The following is a 20,887-nucleotide window of genomic DNA, read 5'->3' as shown; positions in this document are numbered from 1 at the left end:
TCTGACCCAACAAATTCTACACTAATTGCCTTTATTGATGTTGAGGCTAAGATCTTTGCTTCCAATTTATTACTGGACCTGGAAGCCTGGGTTACAGTCGAAAAGATAATTCCAAAAATGCAGACAGGCTTCAGGGTGGGAATTAACACAATGATCAATCTTCTAGCAGTTACTCTTCTTGCCGCAAAAGCCATAATCTTTATTCCTGCTTTGTTGATCTGAAAGCTGCATTCAAGACGGTACGAGACATATGCTATGGGCAAAGATGGGCAATCGTGGAGTTCCACCTAAGTTATTGGAGGTTGTGATTAATCTGTACTCAGACACCCAGGTAAAAGTTAAAATTGGCAAGGGCAACAGACCCACTGGAAGATCGCAATGCACACCTGCCTTAATGAGCGGTGCATTCATACGCCCATTTGATTTAACATCTACACAACGGACTTAGTCACATGCTTGTCTGAAGTTGTAAACGACCCACCCAAGTTAACAGGGGAACCCATGCAATGCCTACAATATGCAGATGACATTGTGCAATTAAGCCAGATGCTGATCAACCTTCAGCATTTAATCTCTAAATTGGCCGAATACATCGAAATTCTGGGCCTGGAACTTAACTATAATAAAACAAAAGTAATCCACTTTTCAGCCAGTTCATGTGTTCCCCATAACAAATATATAGATGGAAAGTGGCCAAAAATTATTTGGAGCTGGTTAAATCCTATAAATATCTGAGAGTTGTTCTGGATGCAAAACTATCAAACAAGGAACACTTACTTCATAGGGGAGGGTTGGTGCAGAAATTACGATTTGCGTTTAGCTTATTACAAAAAAAAGCTTGCAAGTACATCCCAGAACTATCTACTCCAGGTTATTAGCGCTATAGTTCTTCCCTCTCTCGCCTAATGATCAGAATTATTGAAATGCTGTGATGCATCCATTTGAAATCAGCTTTAATCAGTTTTGTTCAGACGCATATTCTGCCTTCCCCAACATATCTCACAATCACAGGCGGGATTGGAGTTTGGACTCTTTGATCAAGCCTCAGTCAGGCAGGGAGCAATCTTAAAATTGTGAAGGAAGCTTACATCAGCATCAACACATTCATTGGCCACTCAGTGCTGGCTGGAAATCTAATCCCTGCCCAAGCAAAGAATCCCATGGTCAACTGTAATCCAACAAGCATTGGCCAACGTAAATCTGGCCAGCACATGGGATTCACAAATCAATTTTACAGCGTACAAACAAATCACTAATAAGTCTTTTAAATTGCATTCTTGGACATTAGACAAATCTGAATTGACCGGAAAGAGGCATGGATGGACACTTCTCCAGTCTTATACGTCCACAACCATATCTTGTTAACCATATCTCAGTGCCTAGTCCCTTCTTCTATTTTGTATGGGCGTGTTTCCATCAAAGGACCAAGTTCCAACCTGGAAACTAACCTAGTCTGACCCTTATTGCCTTATGGCCACAGTTTACTAGAAGAAAGCGTACACCACTTTTTGTGCATCTGCCCAACGGTCACCCGTTTGAGACAGCAGCTGATATATCCTGCACTGAGCGAGCTTCAGATTAATTCTTGCCGCCCCTCAGTGTTGGTGCTTTCAAATGGGCATCATATCCAGCTTGCTTGCCAAGCAACAAAATTCTTAGTGCAAGTGAGAAATCTTTTTCTAACCAACAGCCTAGGCCCACAAAGCATAACTTTCAGCTCCACTTGACACCTTAGAGTAGAGTACTGGCCCTGCTTTTCCGAGCCCAAAAAGAGTAGCTCCGTGCGGGGCATAGTATAGTAAGCTGATTGTGGATGGAGCACAAAAACTGGCCCCCTGCACTAATTTTGACTTCAGCACTTGGCCTCAGCCATTATTATTGCAAACTGTTAAATGTAATTTCACGTTTTATAGGGTATTTCAGTGAGTATTGATTGATGGATGATTACACAGATCTAATTGCAATCTAAAAAGTGGCTATCAAAGCTAATAGCACGTTTAAAACAATATAAGCTTATCTCACCTGCACTATTTTTGCACTTTAGTGTCCATTTATAGCGGCTATTATTTTAAATTGCCATCGTATGTCTAAACACTAATTACATGTTTATAAAGCAGTTTAGTAATCACTGATGCATGACAGTTTAGGCTCCATTGCAAGCTAGTAAACGCATGTTAAGCTTAACATATTCCAAGTTTAGGATTTACTTGGCGATAGAGATCGCTATTCATCACTATGTGACCTAGCATGCACCTGGCTTCAGTTTATCCCGCACTTTAGTGTGTTGCAAATCATGACTGTATACGACTACAAACTCTTCCTTCGATAATGCACTTTAAAGTTGTTTCTTGTTTGTGTTGTTTCAATTGATTTTAATAACCACATTTGTTTTTATTGGATACAATGGTGAATAGAGCTCAAGTGTGAATCAGATCCTAATATTTTCTTGTACATTCAAACATTTATTGTTACAGTGACTTTTAGATGCCATCTTTTACTACTGTGGTTTATAATTGCATTGATGTTTATTAATGCACAAAAAAGATTAATTAACCATCAATTTTTAACTAGATCTTGAAAAAGAATCTGGAGTCACTTAAAATGCCCTACCATTCAGTTTTGGTCCAGTACATTGATGGCCTATTAGTGGCATCAAACACTCAAGAAGAGATACTGTTGCCCTGTTGAACCAATCAGCTGGGAATGGACTTAAAGTTTCCCCAACTAAATTGCAGTATTGACAGAAAGAAGTCATGTATGTAGGTCTGCACATTGAGGAAGGTGCAAGGAAGGTTTTGCAAGAAAACATCTCAGCAATTTTGAAAATAAATCCCCTAAACACACAGAAAGAAGTCAGGATGTTCTTGGGAATGATTGGCTACTGTCACCATTAGAATCCAAACGTTTTCCTTTGGGCCAAGCCTTTATAGAGACTGACATCGAAAGGTGTGTATGATACCTTACCATTGGATCACAACTGCAAACGTGCCTTCACAGAGTTGAGAGAAAATATCTGTTATGCCCCTGCTGTGGGAATGTCAAATTATAATAAATGTTTTACTTTGTACTGCTGTGAGATGGGGGAATAAGCGCTCTCAGTTTTTAATCAAATGCATAGAAGTGCCACCACTCTTGATCCTCTGACTTCGGCTTTGCCTGAATGTCTTAAAGCAGATGCTGCTGTGAGCGTCAGCATTGAACAGTGCAAAAGTATTGTTATGGGTTAACCTTGGAATGTTTTTGTGCCCCATTCTGTGGAAATTTTGATAATCTGCACCAAAACTCAGCATTTTACAAGTGCGCATCTTACCCATTATGAACTGATAAAATTTGCTTTGTCGAATGTAAATCTTAACGTTAAAATACCCTAAATCCGTTAATCTTTTCCCTATTCCTGTGAATGATGAAAATGCAAATGTTGACTGTTCTGATTAAAAAGAGCACAACTGTCTAAATGTTACTGAATTATGCACCAAGACCTAACATTCAAGAAGTTCCTGTACTTGAAAATGAGTATGTCATGTATGTGATGGCTCCTGTTTAAGAGACTATGATCATACCCTGAGAGCTGATTATGCAGTTTGCATTGTCTCTGGTGTAGGCAAAGCTTCCTGGCTTCAAGAGTCTTGTTTACCCAAGTAGCCAAATTAGTTGCTCTTACTAGAGCATGCTGTGTTTCTAAACAGCTGAAGGTGACAATTTTCACTGATAGTATGACTTTGGTGTCATTAATGACTGTGGACATTTATGGTATCAGCAAGGTTTTATGACCTCATCTGGTTCACCAATGCGTAACAGTGATAAAGACTATAGCTTGTTGAATACATTACAGTTGCCTACCCAGATTGCGGTTGTAAAGTTCTTTGCACACGCAAAGCCACTGATTATGTAACTCTCAGTAACAACTATGTTGATGAGGTGGCAACATACTGTGCCATAAATTGTACTGCCTTTACTGGAGAGTGATGAAATGAGTTACAGTCTTCTGTTAACTGCTACAGATTTCTGGGAGGAAGTTAAGAGGCTGCAGGGAGAAGTGTCAGTGGAAGAACAGCAATTTTGGATTAGAGCAGGTTGTGTTAAGGGAGATGAAGATGTGTCACGGTTTCGGGCGGGGCTGATCAGGACTTTGGTTGGGACACCCCTTGAGGTCACCGAATATCCTAAAGAGGTAGTACACTGGGGCAGAGGAGCAGCTAAAGGCATACACGGAAAGGACAGCTATGGATAGGCACAGGAAAGAGGAAAGTAAAAGCAGAGCAACCCTTGTGTGAACAAACAGGAAACGGATTACCAGTGGACAAACACGCTGGGGTTGTACACAGAGTAAGGCGCAGAACCTCCCACAGTGACAGGGAATCTCAATGCCTCTGTGCAGTTTGCTCTTACAGATAGTCACCCTGCCAGCCCCATAGAAAGGAGGCGGCAGAAGTGATTCTGTCTCTGGACCCTAGAGCACAAACAAGGATAGTACTTACATACACAGGACACGCTCTTGTGGGTCCAGCTGGAAACACAGTGGCGATTCCTGAGAAAACAGCAATAGCACACTGTCACTGTTAGGCACGATATACAACGTATAACACTGGACAAGGATGGGGGCTGGAATTGCCTCCTGGAAACCAGGAGCCAACCCCAGTACACAGGAGGACACGTATACACTGGTGAAGACTGATAGAACACTTACCAGACACAAAGAACCAAGAAGAAACAGAAACAGAAGGGAACAAACAAAGAGGCAGAGGCAAGAACTAGGAACAGGCTCAGGCTGAAGCAAAGGCGGGACTAGGACTTGAAAACAGGGCGCAAACTTCTGTCTGGGACAGACAGAGACAGGACTGGGAAACTGAGAACAGGCTCTGGCTGGAACAGGCAAGGACAGGACTGGAATACAGGGAGTAGGAAATGAGCAGTAAACAGGACTGGGAAACAGAGAGAAGGTTCAGGCTGAAACAAGGCAGGAGCAGGGCAGAGAAACAGGGAGCAGGCTTTGGAAGAAACAAACAGGTACAAGGCTAAGAAATAGGGAGCAGACTCTGGCTGGAAAAATCAGGAGCAGGGCAGAGAAACAGGAAAAAGGATCAGGCTGGAACAGAACAGGAACAAAACTGGAACACCATCCGACAAGGGGTCTGTAACACAAAGGAATTGAAGTCCGATGCACGACGGGGAGCTTGAGGAAATGGCTGCTTATAAGCAGTTCCAAGCTGGGCTGCACAGGAGAGGTTTCAGGTGTGTGTGGTTTCGGACACTTGCAAGTCCTGGAGGAGAGGATCCAGTGAAAAGGAGCAACTGGACTTCTCCCATTGAAAACAATGGGAAACAGAATCCGGGTTTTCCTGACTACCAAGCTGTGCATTATGGGATTTGCAGTCCCAAGAAGCAAATGTAGTCCTACACAAGTGTACCATGGAGAAAAGAGAAACAAACAGGAGTCAGCAAGGGACCCTAGATAGGTGTTCAAGGTGATTCCCAGACTTCTGACAGTCCCCTTACAGCGCCCCCTGGAAATGGGACGACCGAGTCGTAACAGTATACCCCCTCCCACCAGTCTGCTCAAGAAGAGAAGGCGATCCTTTGACTGAAAAAAGTTGAAGAGGAAAAGCCACAGCAAGAAAATCCAACACCAACCTTGGTTGATAAGTTTACAGTCCTGCCATAGGTGAATCATCCAATGAGCAAAGCATGTACTAATACCGATATGGGCTCTGATGTCTTTCCTCTTTATTGTTCGATCGATACGGGAGGAGTGCATGGAGTTGGTTTCTGGTGAAGTGGATTCAGGAGCAAGGAGATCTGGAATGGCATTACGGACGGTATTCTTTATGACATTAGTTTCCTGTTCAATACTTTCCTCTTTGGAAGAGCTGATTGGTGTATTAGTAACTGTCAGGTCTGTAACACCTTCTGACAAGCAGGATTTGTCTGTTTCTGCAGCTGTATTTACATTGATTGTGGTCTGAGGCTTGCAAAGCATAGAGACTTGGGAGACATGGGTAACTGGTGTTCTCAAGGTAAACATGAAAAAGTCAGAATTGTCTTTCATCTTGGATGACTTCGGAGTATCAAATTCAGGATCAACAAGAGTTTTTAAGTCTTTAGAAACTGGATTAACATCTGAAAATGTAGAAGTTCCACAAGCTAATTCTTTAGGGTGATCTTCAGACAAGACTGAGATTTCATCATTGCAAGTGCTCTGTGGTGTATTCATGGTATCAGAAATGGTTTCTTTGCAAAGCGTTTCTACTACAGGTAGTTGATCTTCAGCTCTGTTAACACTGAAAGGTTGTTCTTTGAATTGAAATAGAACTGGAGTCTCTTCAGAAATCGCCTCTACATTGTTATCTAAAGCTTCAGCTTTAGCCTTTGAATTGATGATGGTTTCTTGCAATAAAACACTAAGAACAGTACTTATCATCAGATCTTCGAATACAAGATTCAAATTCAAGTCTTTAGTTTTAGTGGGACATATTATATCTTTCAGTACTTGAGCTTCGGTTTCAGATTGCTGGGTTTCAGGAGTCTTTAATTTCAGGGACACAGCAGGTGACGTTGGTGTGGCTGATTTTACATCAAGATCAGATACCGGTAGCTCAGAGATCTGTTCTTCACTAATTGTGGAGCTGAAAACAGGATACACATTGGCAGGGATCAGCAGGTCAGGATCAGTGGTTGAGGCTGCAACTGTGTTCAGTTCTAGGAGAAGGCTCTCATTTCTTATGACATGCTGTTTAGTTTCAGATTGCTGGCTTTCTTCCTTTTCGGAAATCTCCACGGTTTGCTTTGACACAGAAGAGATTTTTAAACTTTCTGAGAAGTCCATTACAATCTTAGTAACTGCGGGTATTTCTTCACGGTCAGAAAAATCCATTAGTTCACTTGAAACAGGAACTGTCTCTTCATTATCTGAAAATTCTATGATATTGTTTGAAAGGGCAGGAGTATTCCCACAATCTGAAAATTGTGGTATGTGCGCCATTTGAACAGCACTATCTGCAGGCTTGTTCACGGCAAGGCAGGAACCACTGTCATCACTAGATTCAGATTCTTCAACACTGTTGCACAACTTGCCATAAATCTCCAGTAAAGTCATATCTTGGTTTCTTAAGGTGCAGCTATTGGAGTCTGCATCAGAACTCTCTTCTTCCTTTGGCTTTATTTGTTCTGATAGAGGGGCTGAGACACTTCCTTCTGAAGACTCTGATCTATCCTTTGAATCAAGAGGTGTCAAATCTCTCAGAGATGTCAGAGATTCAGTCAACTGCACAGGGATATTCTCTGGAAAACTACAAGCTGAGAGAGAGTCTGAAGAAGAGGCTGATATATTTATAACTGGAGCAGTCTCTTGACATTCATTCATAGCAGGGAAAATCTGCTCTATAGAAGTCTTTGGAGAGGCGCACAAAGTAGCATACTGTTCTTTAAGCCAAAGCTGGTGATCATTTTCTTTTTTCAGGTTTTCAAATTGCCTTGCAGTAGTTTCCATCAGCTGCTCTGTTACTTCTTCTACCTTACAGATAAACAGAATGTCTGGTTCTGGCAACAGTGAAATATGCATTGATGAAAAGAGCCCACGGGCAAGATTTCTAGTGTATGTTATAACATATTCATCATAGAAGTCCAATATCTGCCTTTTAATCTGCCAAAACTGCTCTTTTAGTGTGTGTATGTCCATATTGTTATCAAACCCACTCAGAATAGAAAAGGGTTTAGCAGAGCTTTTAGGGATTGAGACTGGTGTATTATCATCTAGTTTGGGAAGAGCACAAGCCTTATGAGTGGAACTAAGGAATCCCACAGTCTTTACTGATCCATTTGATACAGGGTCTAGCCTGCTGACTTGAAAGCTCTGAGGGACTGAAAGGTCTTTATAAGAGTCAGCACTGCACTTTGAATTCTGAGAAACTGGCCTAGATGGGCTGAAGCACTCAACAGAAAACAAGGGAATCAGTAGTGTGGCTTCTTGAACAGTGTCAGGGTTCTTTGTTTTGGCAGAGTGCTGGAAGTGAATCTGGGATGCACTAGCATGAGGCAAGGAATTAACCAGGTTTTCTTGAGAGTAAATGTCTTGTGCAGAAGTAGCAAAAGCACTTTCACTGTTAGGAACATTCTCCCCTGTTTGAGGTAATAGAACCTCCAAAAACTCATTATTACTTTGTAATTCTTCTACAGACAGGGATTGGGGGTCATAATCACATATATTATAATAGCTGAACATTGAGGAATCAGCAAGCCAGGCAATGTAGTACTGCATTTGCAATCTTTGATTTTCTTTAACAAGTCTATCCTTTAAACTAAGGCCTTTTTTAGAGGTCTTCTGAGAAAGTCTAGGTTTAGAAAGGGGTGTCTTAACATGATAGGAAAGCATTTTAGGTTTGTGTGTGCCTTTACTGCCAGGGGAGCTTGAAATGTTTGGGTCGTGCATTCTGTCACGGTTTCGGGCGGGGCTGATCAGGACTTTGGTTGGGACACCCCTTGAGGTCACCGAATATCCTAAAGAGGTAGTACACTGGGGCAGAGGAGCAGCTAAAGGCATACACGGAAAGGACAGCTATGGATAGGCACAGGAAAGAGGAAAGTAAAAGCAGAGCAACCCTTGTGTGAACAAACAGGAAACGGATTACCAGTGGACAAACACGCTGGGGTTGTACACAGAGTAAGGCGCAGAACCTCCCACAGTGACAGGGAATCTCAATGCCTCTGTGCAGTTTGCTCTTACAGATAGTCACCCTGCCAGCCCCATAGAAAGGAGGCGGCAGAAGTGATTCTGTCTCTGGACCCTAGAGCACAAACAAGGATAGTACTTACATACACAGGACACGCTCTTGTGGGTCCAGCTGGAAACACAGTGGCGATTCCTGAGAAAACAGCAATAGCACACTGTCACTGTTAGGCACGATATACAACGTATAACACTGGACAAGGATGGGGGCTGGAATTGCCTCCTGGAAACCAGGAGCCAACCCCAGTACACAGGAGGACACGTATACACTGGTGAAGACTGATAGAACACTTACCAGACACAAAGAACCAAGAAGAAACAGAAACAGAAGGGAACAAACAAAGAGGCAGAGGCAAGAACTAGGAACAGGCTCAGGCTGAAGCAAAGGCGGGACTAGGACTTGAAAACAGGGCGCAAACTTCTGTCTGGGACAGACAGAGACAGGACTGGGAAACTGAGAACAGGCTCTGGCTGGAACAGGCAAGGACAGGACTGGAATACAGGGAGTAGGAAATGAGCAGTAAACAGGACTGGGAAACAGAGAGAAGGTTCAGGCTGAAACAAGGCAGGAGCAGGGCAGAGAAACAGGGAGCAGGCTTTGGAAGAAACAAACAGGTACAAGGCTAAGAAATAGGGAGCAGACTCTGGCTGGAAAAATCAGGAGCAGGGCAGAGAAACAGGAAAAAGGATCAGGCTGGAACAGAACAGGAACAAAACTGGAACACCATCCGACAAGGGGTCTGTAACACAAAGGAATTGAAGTCCGATGCACGACGGGGAGCTTGAGGAAATGGCTGCTTATAAGCAGTTCCAAGCTGGGCTGCACAGGAGAGGTTTCAGGTGTGTGTGGTTTCGGACACTTGCAAGTCCTGGAGGAGAGGATCCAGTGAAAAGGAGCAACTGGACTTCTCCCATTGAAAACAATGGGAAACAGAATCCGGGTTTTCCTGACTACCAAGCTGTGCATTATGGGATTTGCAGTCCCAAGAAGCAAATGTAGTCCTACACAAGTGTACCATGGAGAAAAGAGAAACAAACAGGAGTCAGCAAGGGACCCTAGATAGGTGTTCAAGGTGATTCCCAGACTTCTGACAGTCCCCTTACAGCGCCCCCTGGAAATGGGACGACCGAGTCGTAACAAGATGATTTTTGGGTTTCAAGTGATGGAAGAGTTGTGATGCCTAATAGTTTGTTACCACCTATGGCTCGTTTAGAGAAATCATGGAGTCCAATAGAAAGAAAAATAGCTAGTCTAAGTACATATGTGCAGGGTTATTAGTTGTGACAGTCATAATGATAGTATTATTGTTTATTGGGTTGAGTTTACCTGCATCTATTAGTTCCGAGAACATTTAATCTACAAGTGCCCCGAGTTCTACAAGCCCAATAACAAATAAAAAGTCCTTGTTCAATCATAAAAAAGAGTTAAATGTAGATCGTTCCAGATCTGATCTGTCTACAAATATATATTACAAATTATTAAACAAGTATGTAAATGCCATGGAAGTTAAAAATTGTTATGTCTGTACCCAATTGGTGTCATCATTTAGTGAAGCAATCACCTATCATAGTATCTCCTTGACTTATGGAATTTCTTGTAGTTTATTGCTGACTCTTTTGTATCAGAAAGAGTATTTCGAGTATTATTATTCCAACTATGACCTTGTCTCCTCAATTGTCCCTATCATGAAACATTTGAGTAGCATTGCAGAAGCAAAAAACATTGACAGAGTGGGAGGATTATTTGAACCCACATTAACATCTCCTCCAGTCTATTCCCACAGAAATAATCTGACCTGTATTTTCACCCCAGTAGAAAGGGAATTTATAGGACAAGTTGAAGACAGAAGAAGAGCAATGAACGCTAAGGTAGAAAAAGAATTAGTGCTGCATAGTTGGGGTAAAGAAGAAGAAACACATTCATTTGCAGGAAGTCAAGGATCCCTTGCCTTAGATTGGCAACATGTAGGGAAGATGTGTATATATAGACATAAAGACTGACACAAAATGTGTAGGGACTAGTGAATATAGATATGTGTTTTTGTTTAAAGGTGTTTGGACTTTTATGTTGAATGGACAAGACCCTGCTATAACAGGTGTTTATTTCATCAGTGGAAAAATGCCTATTATAGATTGCCCAAAGAATTATACATAATGTGATATCTAGGAGTAGTCTTTCCCAAGATTTATCATATGGAGTATCTCAGTGATCCTCAGTCTGAGATGTGAAATCAAACACCAGAGTTAATACTTATGGTGCCATAATTCCATCCTTGGGAGTGATCCTGAATTATCAGAAGATAAGGAAGTTGTCAACAATAATAGATAAAGGGGCATATTTGCATACCCCTAGCGCCATTGGAGCATCACTTTTAGCAATGTTCCAGTGGCGCTGTGCACTGTGCCATATTTACAAGGCAGCGCTAAGCCACTTTTTATGGCTTAATGCTGCCTTGTGAGTATGGGCCCCTCTGACGCAGTTTTCTGTGGCAGAGGGGGGTGCAATGGGTGTTGCTGTGGGCGTTCCAACGCAACACCCATTGCTTTTGACACTGCCCCAGATTTATAAGGAATCGTAAATCTGAGGCAGCGCCAAAAACTAATGCCCCTCCAGGGGTGGCGTTAGCATGGGGCAACAAGGAGAAAAACTTTTATTTCTCCTCGTATTTGCGTTTTTATTGTGAGCTGCAACCTGCAACAGTGTTCAAATGGATTGCCGAATGGTTGGCAAATAGTAGATGTTGGAAAGGTAAATAGATAGATAAAGGGATGGACAAATGGATGAATAAATAGAATACTGGTGAATAGATGAATGGGTGGAGGGATGGGGAAGATGAAAAAGTGAACAGAACTCTTCTGAGGGTTGAATTTGCTCACCTTGTATGCTTGGTACGATTAGAGTTATGTGTCAAAAGGAGGGATTTTATTTTCTAGCTACTCTCTTACCTGATACCTCTTCAAAAAGTCCCCAGAATTAAATTGCTTTGAGTCTACAGCTCTAAATATATTTCGCGGATGTGACCTGCAGGATTTCGGATGGAGTTACTCTCCCCTCTATCATCTGTTGGCTTTGAATGAGTAGAAGCAACTCATCATCTCTTGCTTCCATAATCTGAACTACAATAAGATTCCCCACCAAATATGACTTTTGGGGTGTTCTTTGCTTGTCACAGTTTCTCAGTAAAATCATTTTCCTCCTATCCTAGTAGGTAAACAATTAGTATTGCTACTAAGTAAAGGGAGACTAGCTGGAAGTTTGCTCTAGAGCTAAGCCCCCTGCATTTCCTTCAAGTGTCAACATCCGCATGTGCTTCTCGAACAAACACATGTTCAAGGAACATGCAAGTTCTGATGGGCTGTGAAGTGAGAAGATGAGTAAATTGGGCAAGATTTTTCTTAACAATGTAGATTAGCTTGAGCCACTTACAGTTGTTCTATCAGAGTTTAACAAAAACATGAGAGAAGAAGGCTGACTATGAGTTATGCTACATTGCCAACATATACTGGTCCCACATAAATTAAACTTTTAAGTTTCCTTTTTGTCAGTCAAATGCTAAGGTTATATACCCAGTTTAAACATTTAAAAAAAAGTTTCAAAGTAATATTTCTATTGCCACCCCACTTTTCATGTGTAAAACTAGCATTATATTCCAAGAAAGGTAAGGGATACAAGTCACTGAATGACTTATTAACAACTTTCAGCTATTGATATATACATGCCACTCAGTCTGTGGACCATAAACATTGTCATCAAACCACAACCTGGTGGTAATTTGAGCCCTTCATTAATGAGACAAATGTGAGATAAGGCAATTATGGCACATTTTTCACTCATTGTGAGACTGCTGGTGTGTTATGTTGGATGCTATTCTAGATACTGCTTCTGATGTCTGGAGTCCCTAAGAGACCGATAACAGTGACAGAACTTCCAGTAGGGAGACGCCATGCTCAAATAAAATTTAAAAATGGTTATGTACAATTTAGATTCATGGTTAGAATTCTTGTGCAGTTCACCAGTTCCCAGTCAATATCACTGATCCAGCTATGTTGAGATTGATGTTTTCAGGTGAGGTCAGTCTACTATTTATATACTATTTGTGGGAATACATAGAGTGTGTCAAAGGGAGAACAATGTTTTTACAGTTTATAAATGCGTCAAATAATGTTTTTGTTTGATTTTTTTGTACTTTTAAGATGAAGTCACGGAGCAGAAATCAGGATCCTCGACACCACAGCGCTCATGCTCTGCAGCAGGCTTGCACAGACCAAGGCTGAGTATTGATTCTGCCACAACCGAATGCCCACCTCTCAGCTGCTCCTTCACTGGTTCCTTCACAGGGAACATCACAAATGTGACCCCGCGGGCGGGCAGCCACACCATGGATTTCTTCGAAATGTGTGCCAGTCTAATCACCACATTAGCCCACTAACTAGCTGCATCGTGCTGTTAGGCTTTAGGAACTCTTATTGGTATATTGTGTACAGTGCTAGCACCCAAAGACCTTATCTTTGCCAATTTTAAAATTGTCATTACAGTAAGTTATTGTTTGAGATTTGATCTTGGAATTTTTATCTATTTATTTAATGACTGATAAATATATACATAGATTTATTTAATATTCAACATAAAATTAGAAAGTAATATTTTTAGTGTGCCATATTTATACATTTTTAGAAATATACGATTTTTAGCACTGTTGTTAGGTCTACTCCAAACAATCTATCTACTGAGCATCAGGTAGATATCGATTTAATAGTGATGTAGGAAAGAGATATATGAAACTGAGAGTCTAAAGAGTAGGCTCTAGTCTAGAGCATTGATGTGAGCACCTATAATTGATAGTATTGTTTTATTTATTCTAGAGTTATACTTTGTATTTTAAAGATTTTAATGTGGCCTTGCAACAAGTAGTTGTACTAGAAATAAAGGGGACTTGATATAAGCATAGAGTGAAGATGGGAGTCTCCATAGAGAAATGGATGTATCAAGGAATTTATGTCTCCAATTAGAACATTTTCTAGCTACATTCTGTTTACATTTGCCATTTCATCTTTTTATAAACCTTAGGGGTATATGTATACCCCATTTGCGCCAAATTTGCATCATTTTTTTAAATGCAAATTCGGCGCAAACCTAACTCCAAATTTATACTTTGGCGCTAGACCCGTATAGCATCAAAGTTTTAGAGTTAAAGTCTTTTTTTGCAAGCGGGAAACTACCTTGCGTCAATGAGATGTAAGGTAGGCGTTCCCGGGCAAAAAAATGCCTATATGGCCTTAGAGTCATATCTATCCCCCCGTGCTAAAATGAAGCTCGGGAGGAAGGGGGCCTTAAGTAATGGCGCTAAGCTTGCTTAGCGCCATTATTTAATGCCTGGGTCAGGGCAGGCGTTAGGGGACCTGTGGGCCTATTTCCATGGTCTGAGACCATGGAATGGGTCCACAGGTGCCTTCCCTAGCCCCAGGGACCCCCCCCTACACCAGAGGGCTGCCAGAGGATGGGGTGGTGGGCATGACTCCTGTTTTTGTCAAAACAGGAGTCATGTCGATGGGGGTTGTGCGTCAAAGAATGACGCTAGTCTGGTTAGAAGCATTATTTATGCCTCTGCCCATTCTAGCATCATCCTTTGACACACAATCTCCTGTTTCCCCTATGCCTCCCCCATACCCGGCTAGTGTACTTTTTTATGACGCTAGCCAGGCCTTACTGCCGGCTACAACCATACCATAAAAATGATGCCCGGCCGGCATCTTGGGATGGTGCTAGCCGGCAGTATACTTTTTCACGCAAAACTGTGTTAGCGCGGTTTTGTGTGAAAAAGCATAAATCAGACCCTTAATGTTTTGCCTGCATGTGTTGCTGCAACCAGGAATTTATGCTGGTAAAAGCTGTGGAAATAAAAATACTACATCATTTTGTACTCTACATGTATGTGTTTAAACATGTATAAAATATACTTTTGCCCAGGAAAAGATTAGTAAACTGTATGTTTATGTTTTTCATTCCAAAACATATTTTGTGGAGGCAACATATGAAAACAATACCTGCCATCCATCATGTCCATTATTGTGTTATGCAACACATAACAAGCCTCTGATTTTTAAAGCCATGACACCTCTAAGCAGCTTTAACGATACAAGTGTCATGGGCACTGTAACTTAGGAGAAGGATGCCCCAGTTGTAGAGAAATAGGGGATACAAATTCTGTAGCACCAGAGCAGAAGGGTCTGCGTGCAATTGTTTGAGACACATTCAGCATTCAGGGAGTTGTTTCTCCAGGATATCCATGCGTCTTTTAGCCTGACGGAATATAAACATGATGTTGGCTTGACCACTTCACTATGGCGACCTCCTAAACACAGGTTTGCTACACTGGTGATTATTGCGCACCATTTATATACTAGTTTAAACATTCCTCTAATGGATTGTGAATACACTCTACAAGATGGAATGCACACTTATTTGAATAAATCATGGGGTGCAGGGATGACATTTTAAAATTCTGCTCCCTTTTCAACTAGATTAAGTATCCACTGGAGGTTACCTCTGCAATAAATTGGTTATCTGCCTCTTTCACAACACTGTCCTCCAAAAGTATAAACAGACTTTCATAGTCCTACTTAGAGCCTTTTTATTTTGCTTTTAGGATGCAAGTAAAGCAGGCATGAAAACTGGGCAGAGGGTACATTTGAAAGTGGCGCTGCCTCTTTGGTCTGTGATGTATGTGCAAATCGCAGATGATTTGTAGTTTGAATCCTAGCCTCGTCAGATTGCAATCGCTCACAGTATTGATCAGTTCCTGGTACGTCTGGTAGACACACTTCTATCTAGATCATCTCTGAGTGCAGGAAGGTGCACAGTGGAACAACCAGCTTTGATTTTCATGGCTATGTAAGTGAGGAAAATTGTTTTATGGTCTTGCAAATGGTGAGATGGCTCATGGTTTCTTGTATCATTTTAGGCAACGTTTTCGGAAGTGGAGACAGAAACGTGTATCTAGCATTTGCTGAAGAATTATTATTTGTCTTTAAATTTTCCTTCATGTTTATAAATTGCAGTGAACTTTCCTGATATGTTTTGCTCATTTAAATGCTAACTTAATGTTAATGGTCAGACCCAACAAAAATTAAGAAAAGCAGTGTTGAGGCATCCCACTAACTTAGCTTGGCATTTTATTTATTTATTTATTAATTTTATATAGCGCACAGCTACCCGGAGGTTTCCCGGTGCTAAAGACAGTGCGAGACAAAGGCAGACTCAAAAGAGCAGCTGGGGCAGTTACTGGTTAAAGAGCCATGTCGTAAGCTCCTTTCGAAATCTAATGAACGCCCTCTCATGAAGTAAGTAAGAAGGAAGAGAATTCCAGAGAGAGGGAGCTAGGAAAGCAAAAGAGCGTCCCCCCATTTTAGCACGTCGAAATTTGGGCACCTGGAATTTTATTTGATTAGAGGATCGGAGTGGACGAGAGGGCCGATATTGTTGGACCAAGATTTTAAGGTAGTTAGGAGCTAAGCCCATATTAATGTTGTACATATAACATAGGGCTTTAAATTTAATACGATTCTCAATTCTTAGCCAATGAAGTTCACGAAGTGCACCAGAAGTAGGAGTGATTCTGGGCAATTGGCAAAGAAGCCTGGCCGCCGAGTTCTGAACAACTTGCAGTTTGTGTAGCGCTTCTTTATTCGCACCCAAATAGAGCACGTTTCCGTAGTCCAGTCTAGAAATAACCAGCGCTTGGACCACAGTTCTCTGTGCAGCCACAGGAAGCATCCAGAGAATTTTACGAAGCCACTTCAGGATAGCGAAGCAGGTAGAAGCTACCTGTTTTTTCATAGTCAACTGATCATCAATTACGATGCCCAGATTGCGTGCAGAAGGGGAAGGGATTGGGGGGACACCCAATTCAAAAGGCCAATGTTGGGGGCCCCAGAGAGATTTTTTATTTCCAAAAATGAGGAGTTCTGTCTTTTCTCCATTAAGTTTGAGTTTATTTAAATGCATCCAATTGGCTATCTTAGATAGTCCTATTTGCAAAGAGGAAGGGTTAACGGTTTCTTTGGAAGAGAGTGAAAAAATAAGTTGAGTGTCATCGGCATAAGAAAAGATAGTTAGACCAGCTTGTTCTGCTATACTTGCCAAAGGACTAACATATATATTGAAAAGTAGTGGACTGAGAATGGAGCCCTGAGGAACTCCATAAGGGGATGCGCGAGTCAAAGAAGAAGCTGTATGGGAAAAAAACTGAAAAGTCCTATTAGATAAGAAACTGGACAGCCACAGGAGGGCTTTGCCGCCAATACCCTTGATATTAAGCAATTTTAGGAGAGATGAGTGAGATACAGTATCAAAAGCTGCGCTTAAATCCAATAGGATAAGAGCTACCGTTTCTCCTTTATCAATTTGTTGGCGGATATTTTCAGTCACGCCCAATAAGGTCGTCTCAGTTGAATAGCCAGCACGAAAACCAGATTGAGATGGATGGAGGATATTACTGGTTTCTACAAAATGGGATAATTGAAAATTAACATGTTTTTCCAAAATTTTGGAAAAAACAGGCAAAAGAGAAATTGGACGAAAATTAGAGAAAATTTCAGGATCAGAATTAGTTTTCTTAAGTAAAGGGAGAACCATTGCATGCTTCCATAATGCAGGCACATAAGCTTCGGTAAGTGACAAGTTAAGAAACTTCATGATAAAGAGAAGTATGGGGGGGTTACGTTTTTGAAGTACTTCGATGGGGATAGGATCTTGCGGGGAACCAGATTTAATGCTAGTGAGAATATTAAGAAAAGAGGCAGTATCCATAGGGAGCCATTCATTAAGTAAGTTAGAATTATTAACTTGGGTCGTTTCTTGAGTGATAGGAGAAGATAAAATGTAAGTGGATTGGGATTTAGTACTGATACTGGAATAGTTAGAGTGAGTATGGAATTCAGCATAAATTTTGTCAATTTTATCCACAAAGAAGGTTGCCAGATCATTACATTTTTTGGAGTCAAAGTCAGGGGGCTTAGATAGGCGAGAGTCACCAGAGAGTTCCTTTACTACTTCAAACAGCACTTTGGGGCAATTCTGGGATTGTAAAATAATGTCGGAGGCATATTCGGCGCGCGCGGTGTTACATAATCGATGATAATTAAGAAGGGCTAGTTTGTAAGTAGCTTTCCTGTCTGGGTCATAGTTTTTTCGCCATTTCCTTTCCAGGTTCTTGCATTTAGTTTTTTCTATTTTAAGGGTTTCTGAAAACCAAGGGGCGGGGGGATGCTGGTAGCCCTGTTTGTTCTTTTTATTTAATAAAGGAAGACATTCATCAGTAGCAGATGAAAGCCAGTCACCAATAACCCCGTCATCTTTAATACTCGTGATTAAAGGTAAGGTTTTTTCCAACATCGAGTTCATAGTATTAATATCTAAATTTTTCCAATTCCTATAAATACTGGATTTGGCAAAGGAAGAGGAAAAAGTCGGACCCTGTTTATGTGCAATCGAAAATTCCACCAAAAAATGATCAGACCATGGAATGGGAATGGCTTGTTTACATGAAATCGTATCAAGATTGGAAAAAATAGGGTCTAATAAATGTCCTGCCTTATGCGTGGGGCCAGAATTGTGTAAAGAAACATTAAGTGCCGTTAAGTTGTCTAAAAGAGTAGTACTCGTAGTACATGATATATCATTGAAATGTAGGTTCAGGTCTCCTAATATCAGAAAGTTGGTAGTTTCTAATAAAAAGGGAGCAATAATATCAGGGAGGGTCGCTGCCCAGAGACCTGCGGGACCAGGAGGACGGTATATAAGGGCCCCGGAGAGAGTAAAATTAGGTGATAGTAGAAGTTTAAAAAACCCAGCTTCACAATTTTTGAGATCCAGATCTACCCATTTACATGTATGGTCAGTTTTAAAAATTAAAGCTATACCCCCACCAATTCGATCAATGCGATTTCTTCCAAGATAGGTGTAATTGGGGGGAAGCGCATAAGCCATATCGGGTCCAGAACTCTCTTTGAGCCAGGTTTCGGTTAGAAAAAGGGCATCAGGTTGTCGGTCCGTAAGGATGTTCAATATATCGTCCTTATGCTTGGGTAGTGAGCGGCAATTAAGGCTGAGGAAAGTGAAGGAGGTAAGAGATAATTTAGTCTTGTTAGTCAGAGGAGGAATTCGGCTAGACTCATAACGAAGGGAGTTCAAATAAAGAGGAGGAGAAAGAATAAAGTTGCAGCAAGAGCAGCTGTATGGGGCTGTATCAGGGATAAGGAGAGAGCAAAAGGAATTGGGGACAGGTCGTAGGTTCAAAAGATTATTACGTGTATAGACAACAGAATTTTGGGCAGGGGTTCTGGCCTCAGGCCCCGGACGGTCACGGACGGGCGCAGACGGGCTTGCCTTAGGCGCGCCCGCTGCGCGTCGCGGAGGCATCTGAATTTAAAACTGAATAGTCAGCTGTAGAATATCCAATTAATGGGCGACCCGGAAGTGGTTAATCACTTCCTGTTGCACCAGTCGTCCCTCCACGCAATCCAAACAATTGGCGGTGGATCGGGGACGCAGTGCAGGTGAGGGGAACGATTAAAGGATTAGTAATGACTCATCTGAAAGTACATTGAAATAATGAAAGCAAAGAGTGGTTTTAAAAAGCAGCGCGACGCTAAGATGCAAAGATAAAAGAAAACGGAGCCCTTTACCAGGCGCTCCGCTGTAGCCAGTGATTAGCGCTATATTAAAATTAAAATGTGAGCAAATACCTACAGATACAACATTAAAATATTAGCGGCGAAAAAACACGGAGCCCTTTACTCGGCGCTCCTTATCAACAGATTCAAATAAAGTCTTTTAAAAGGAGATTACGAAATTACAGGCAGCAAACACAGATCTTTAACCAGGTGCTTGTAAAATACCAGAGTTAGGGAAAACTGCCACTCGTCAAACGCGTCCGCTGCGCGTCGCGGGAGGCATCTGAATTTAAAACTGAATAGTCAGCTGTAGAATATCCAATTAATGGGCGACCCGGAAGTGGTTAATCACTTCCTGTTGCACCAGTCGTCCCTCCACGCAATCCAAACAATTGGCAGTGGATCGGGGACGCAGTGCAGGTGAGGGGAACGATTAAAGGATTAGTAATGACTCATCTGAAAGTACATTGAAATAATGAAAGCAAAGTGTGGTTTTAAAAAGCAGCGCGACGCTAAGATGCAAAGATAAAAGAAAACGGAGCCCTTTACCAGGCGCTCCGCTGTAGCCAGTGATTAGAGCTATATTAAAATTAAAATGTGAGCAAATACCTACAGATACAACATTAAAATATTAGCGGCGAAAAAACACGGAGCCCTTTACTCGGCGCTCCTTATCAACAGATTCAAATAAAGTCTTTTAAAAGGAGATTACGAAATTACAGGCAGCAAAACACAGATCTTTAACCAGGTGCTTGTAAAATACCAGAGTTAGGGAAAACTGCCACTCGTCAAACGCGTCCGCTGCGCGTCGCGGGAGGCATCTGAATTTAAAACTGAATAGTCAGCTGTAGAATATCCAATTAATGGGCGACCCGGAAGTGGTTAATCACTTCCTGTTGCACCAGTCGTCCCTCCACGCAATCCAAACAATTGGCGGTGGATCGGGGACGCAGAGCAGGTGAGGGGAACGATTAAAGGATTAGTAATGACTCATCTGAAAGTACATTGAAATAATGAAAGCAAAGTGTGGTTTTAAAAAGCAGCGCGACGCTAAGATGCAAAGATAAAAGAAAACGGAGCCCTTTACCAGGCGCTCCGCTGTAGCCAGGGATTAGCGCTATATTAAAATTAAAATGTGAGCAAATACCTACAGATACAACATTAAAATATTAGCGGCGAAAAAACACGGAGCCCTTTACTCGGCGCTCCTTATCAACAGATTCAAATAAAGTCTTTTAAAAGGAGATTACGAAATTACAGGCAGCAAAACACAGATCTTTAACCAGGTGCTTGTAAAATACCAGAGTTAGGGAAAACTGCCACTCGTCAAACGCGTCCGCTGCGCGTAGCGGGAGGCATCTGAATTTAAAACTGAATAGTCAGCTGTAGAATATCCAATTAATGGGCGACCCGGAAGTGGTTAATCACTTCCTGTTGCACCAGTCGTCCCTCCACGCAATCCAAACAATTGGCGGTGGATCGGGGACGCAG

General features: G+C 41.7%; 1 protein-coding gene across 2 annotated transcripts in view; it reads left to right on the top strand.

Annotated features, from left to right (window-relative positions):
* The window catches only part of PRKAA2 (protein kinase AMP-activated catalytic subunit alpha 2), a 275,147-nt gene extending 259,357 nt beyond the window's left edge, over positions 1–15,790 (top strand). Inside the window, exon 9 of one of the 2 annotated variants that reach the window (XM_069232599.1) lies at positions 12,917–15,790. In XM_069232599.1, the coding sequence (XP_069088700.1) occupies positions 12,917–13,152 (236 nt within the window). In that variant the 3' untranslated portion in view covers positions 13,153–15,790. The remainder of the gene's footprint in view (positions 1–12,916) is intronic. The other variant, XM_069232600.1, reaches the window with a different exon arrangement.
* Positions 15,791–20,887: the final 5,097 nt, after the last annotated feature.

Source organism: Pleurodeles waltl, chromosome 4_2 (assembly GCF_031143425.1).
Source record: "Pleurodeles waltl isolate 20211129_DDA chromosome 4_2, aPleWal1.hap1.20221129, whole genome shotgun sequence".
NCBI lineage: Eukaryota > Metazoa > Chordata > Amphibia > Caudata > Salamandridae > Pleurodeles > Pleurodeles waltl.
The sequence above is the reverse complement of the archived record's forward strand: the minus strand, read 5'-3'. Positions and strand labels throughout refer to the sequence as shown.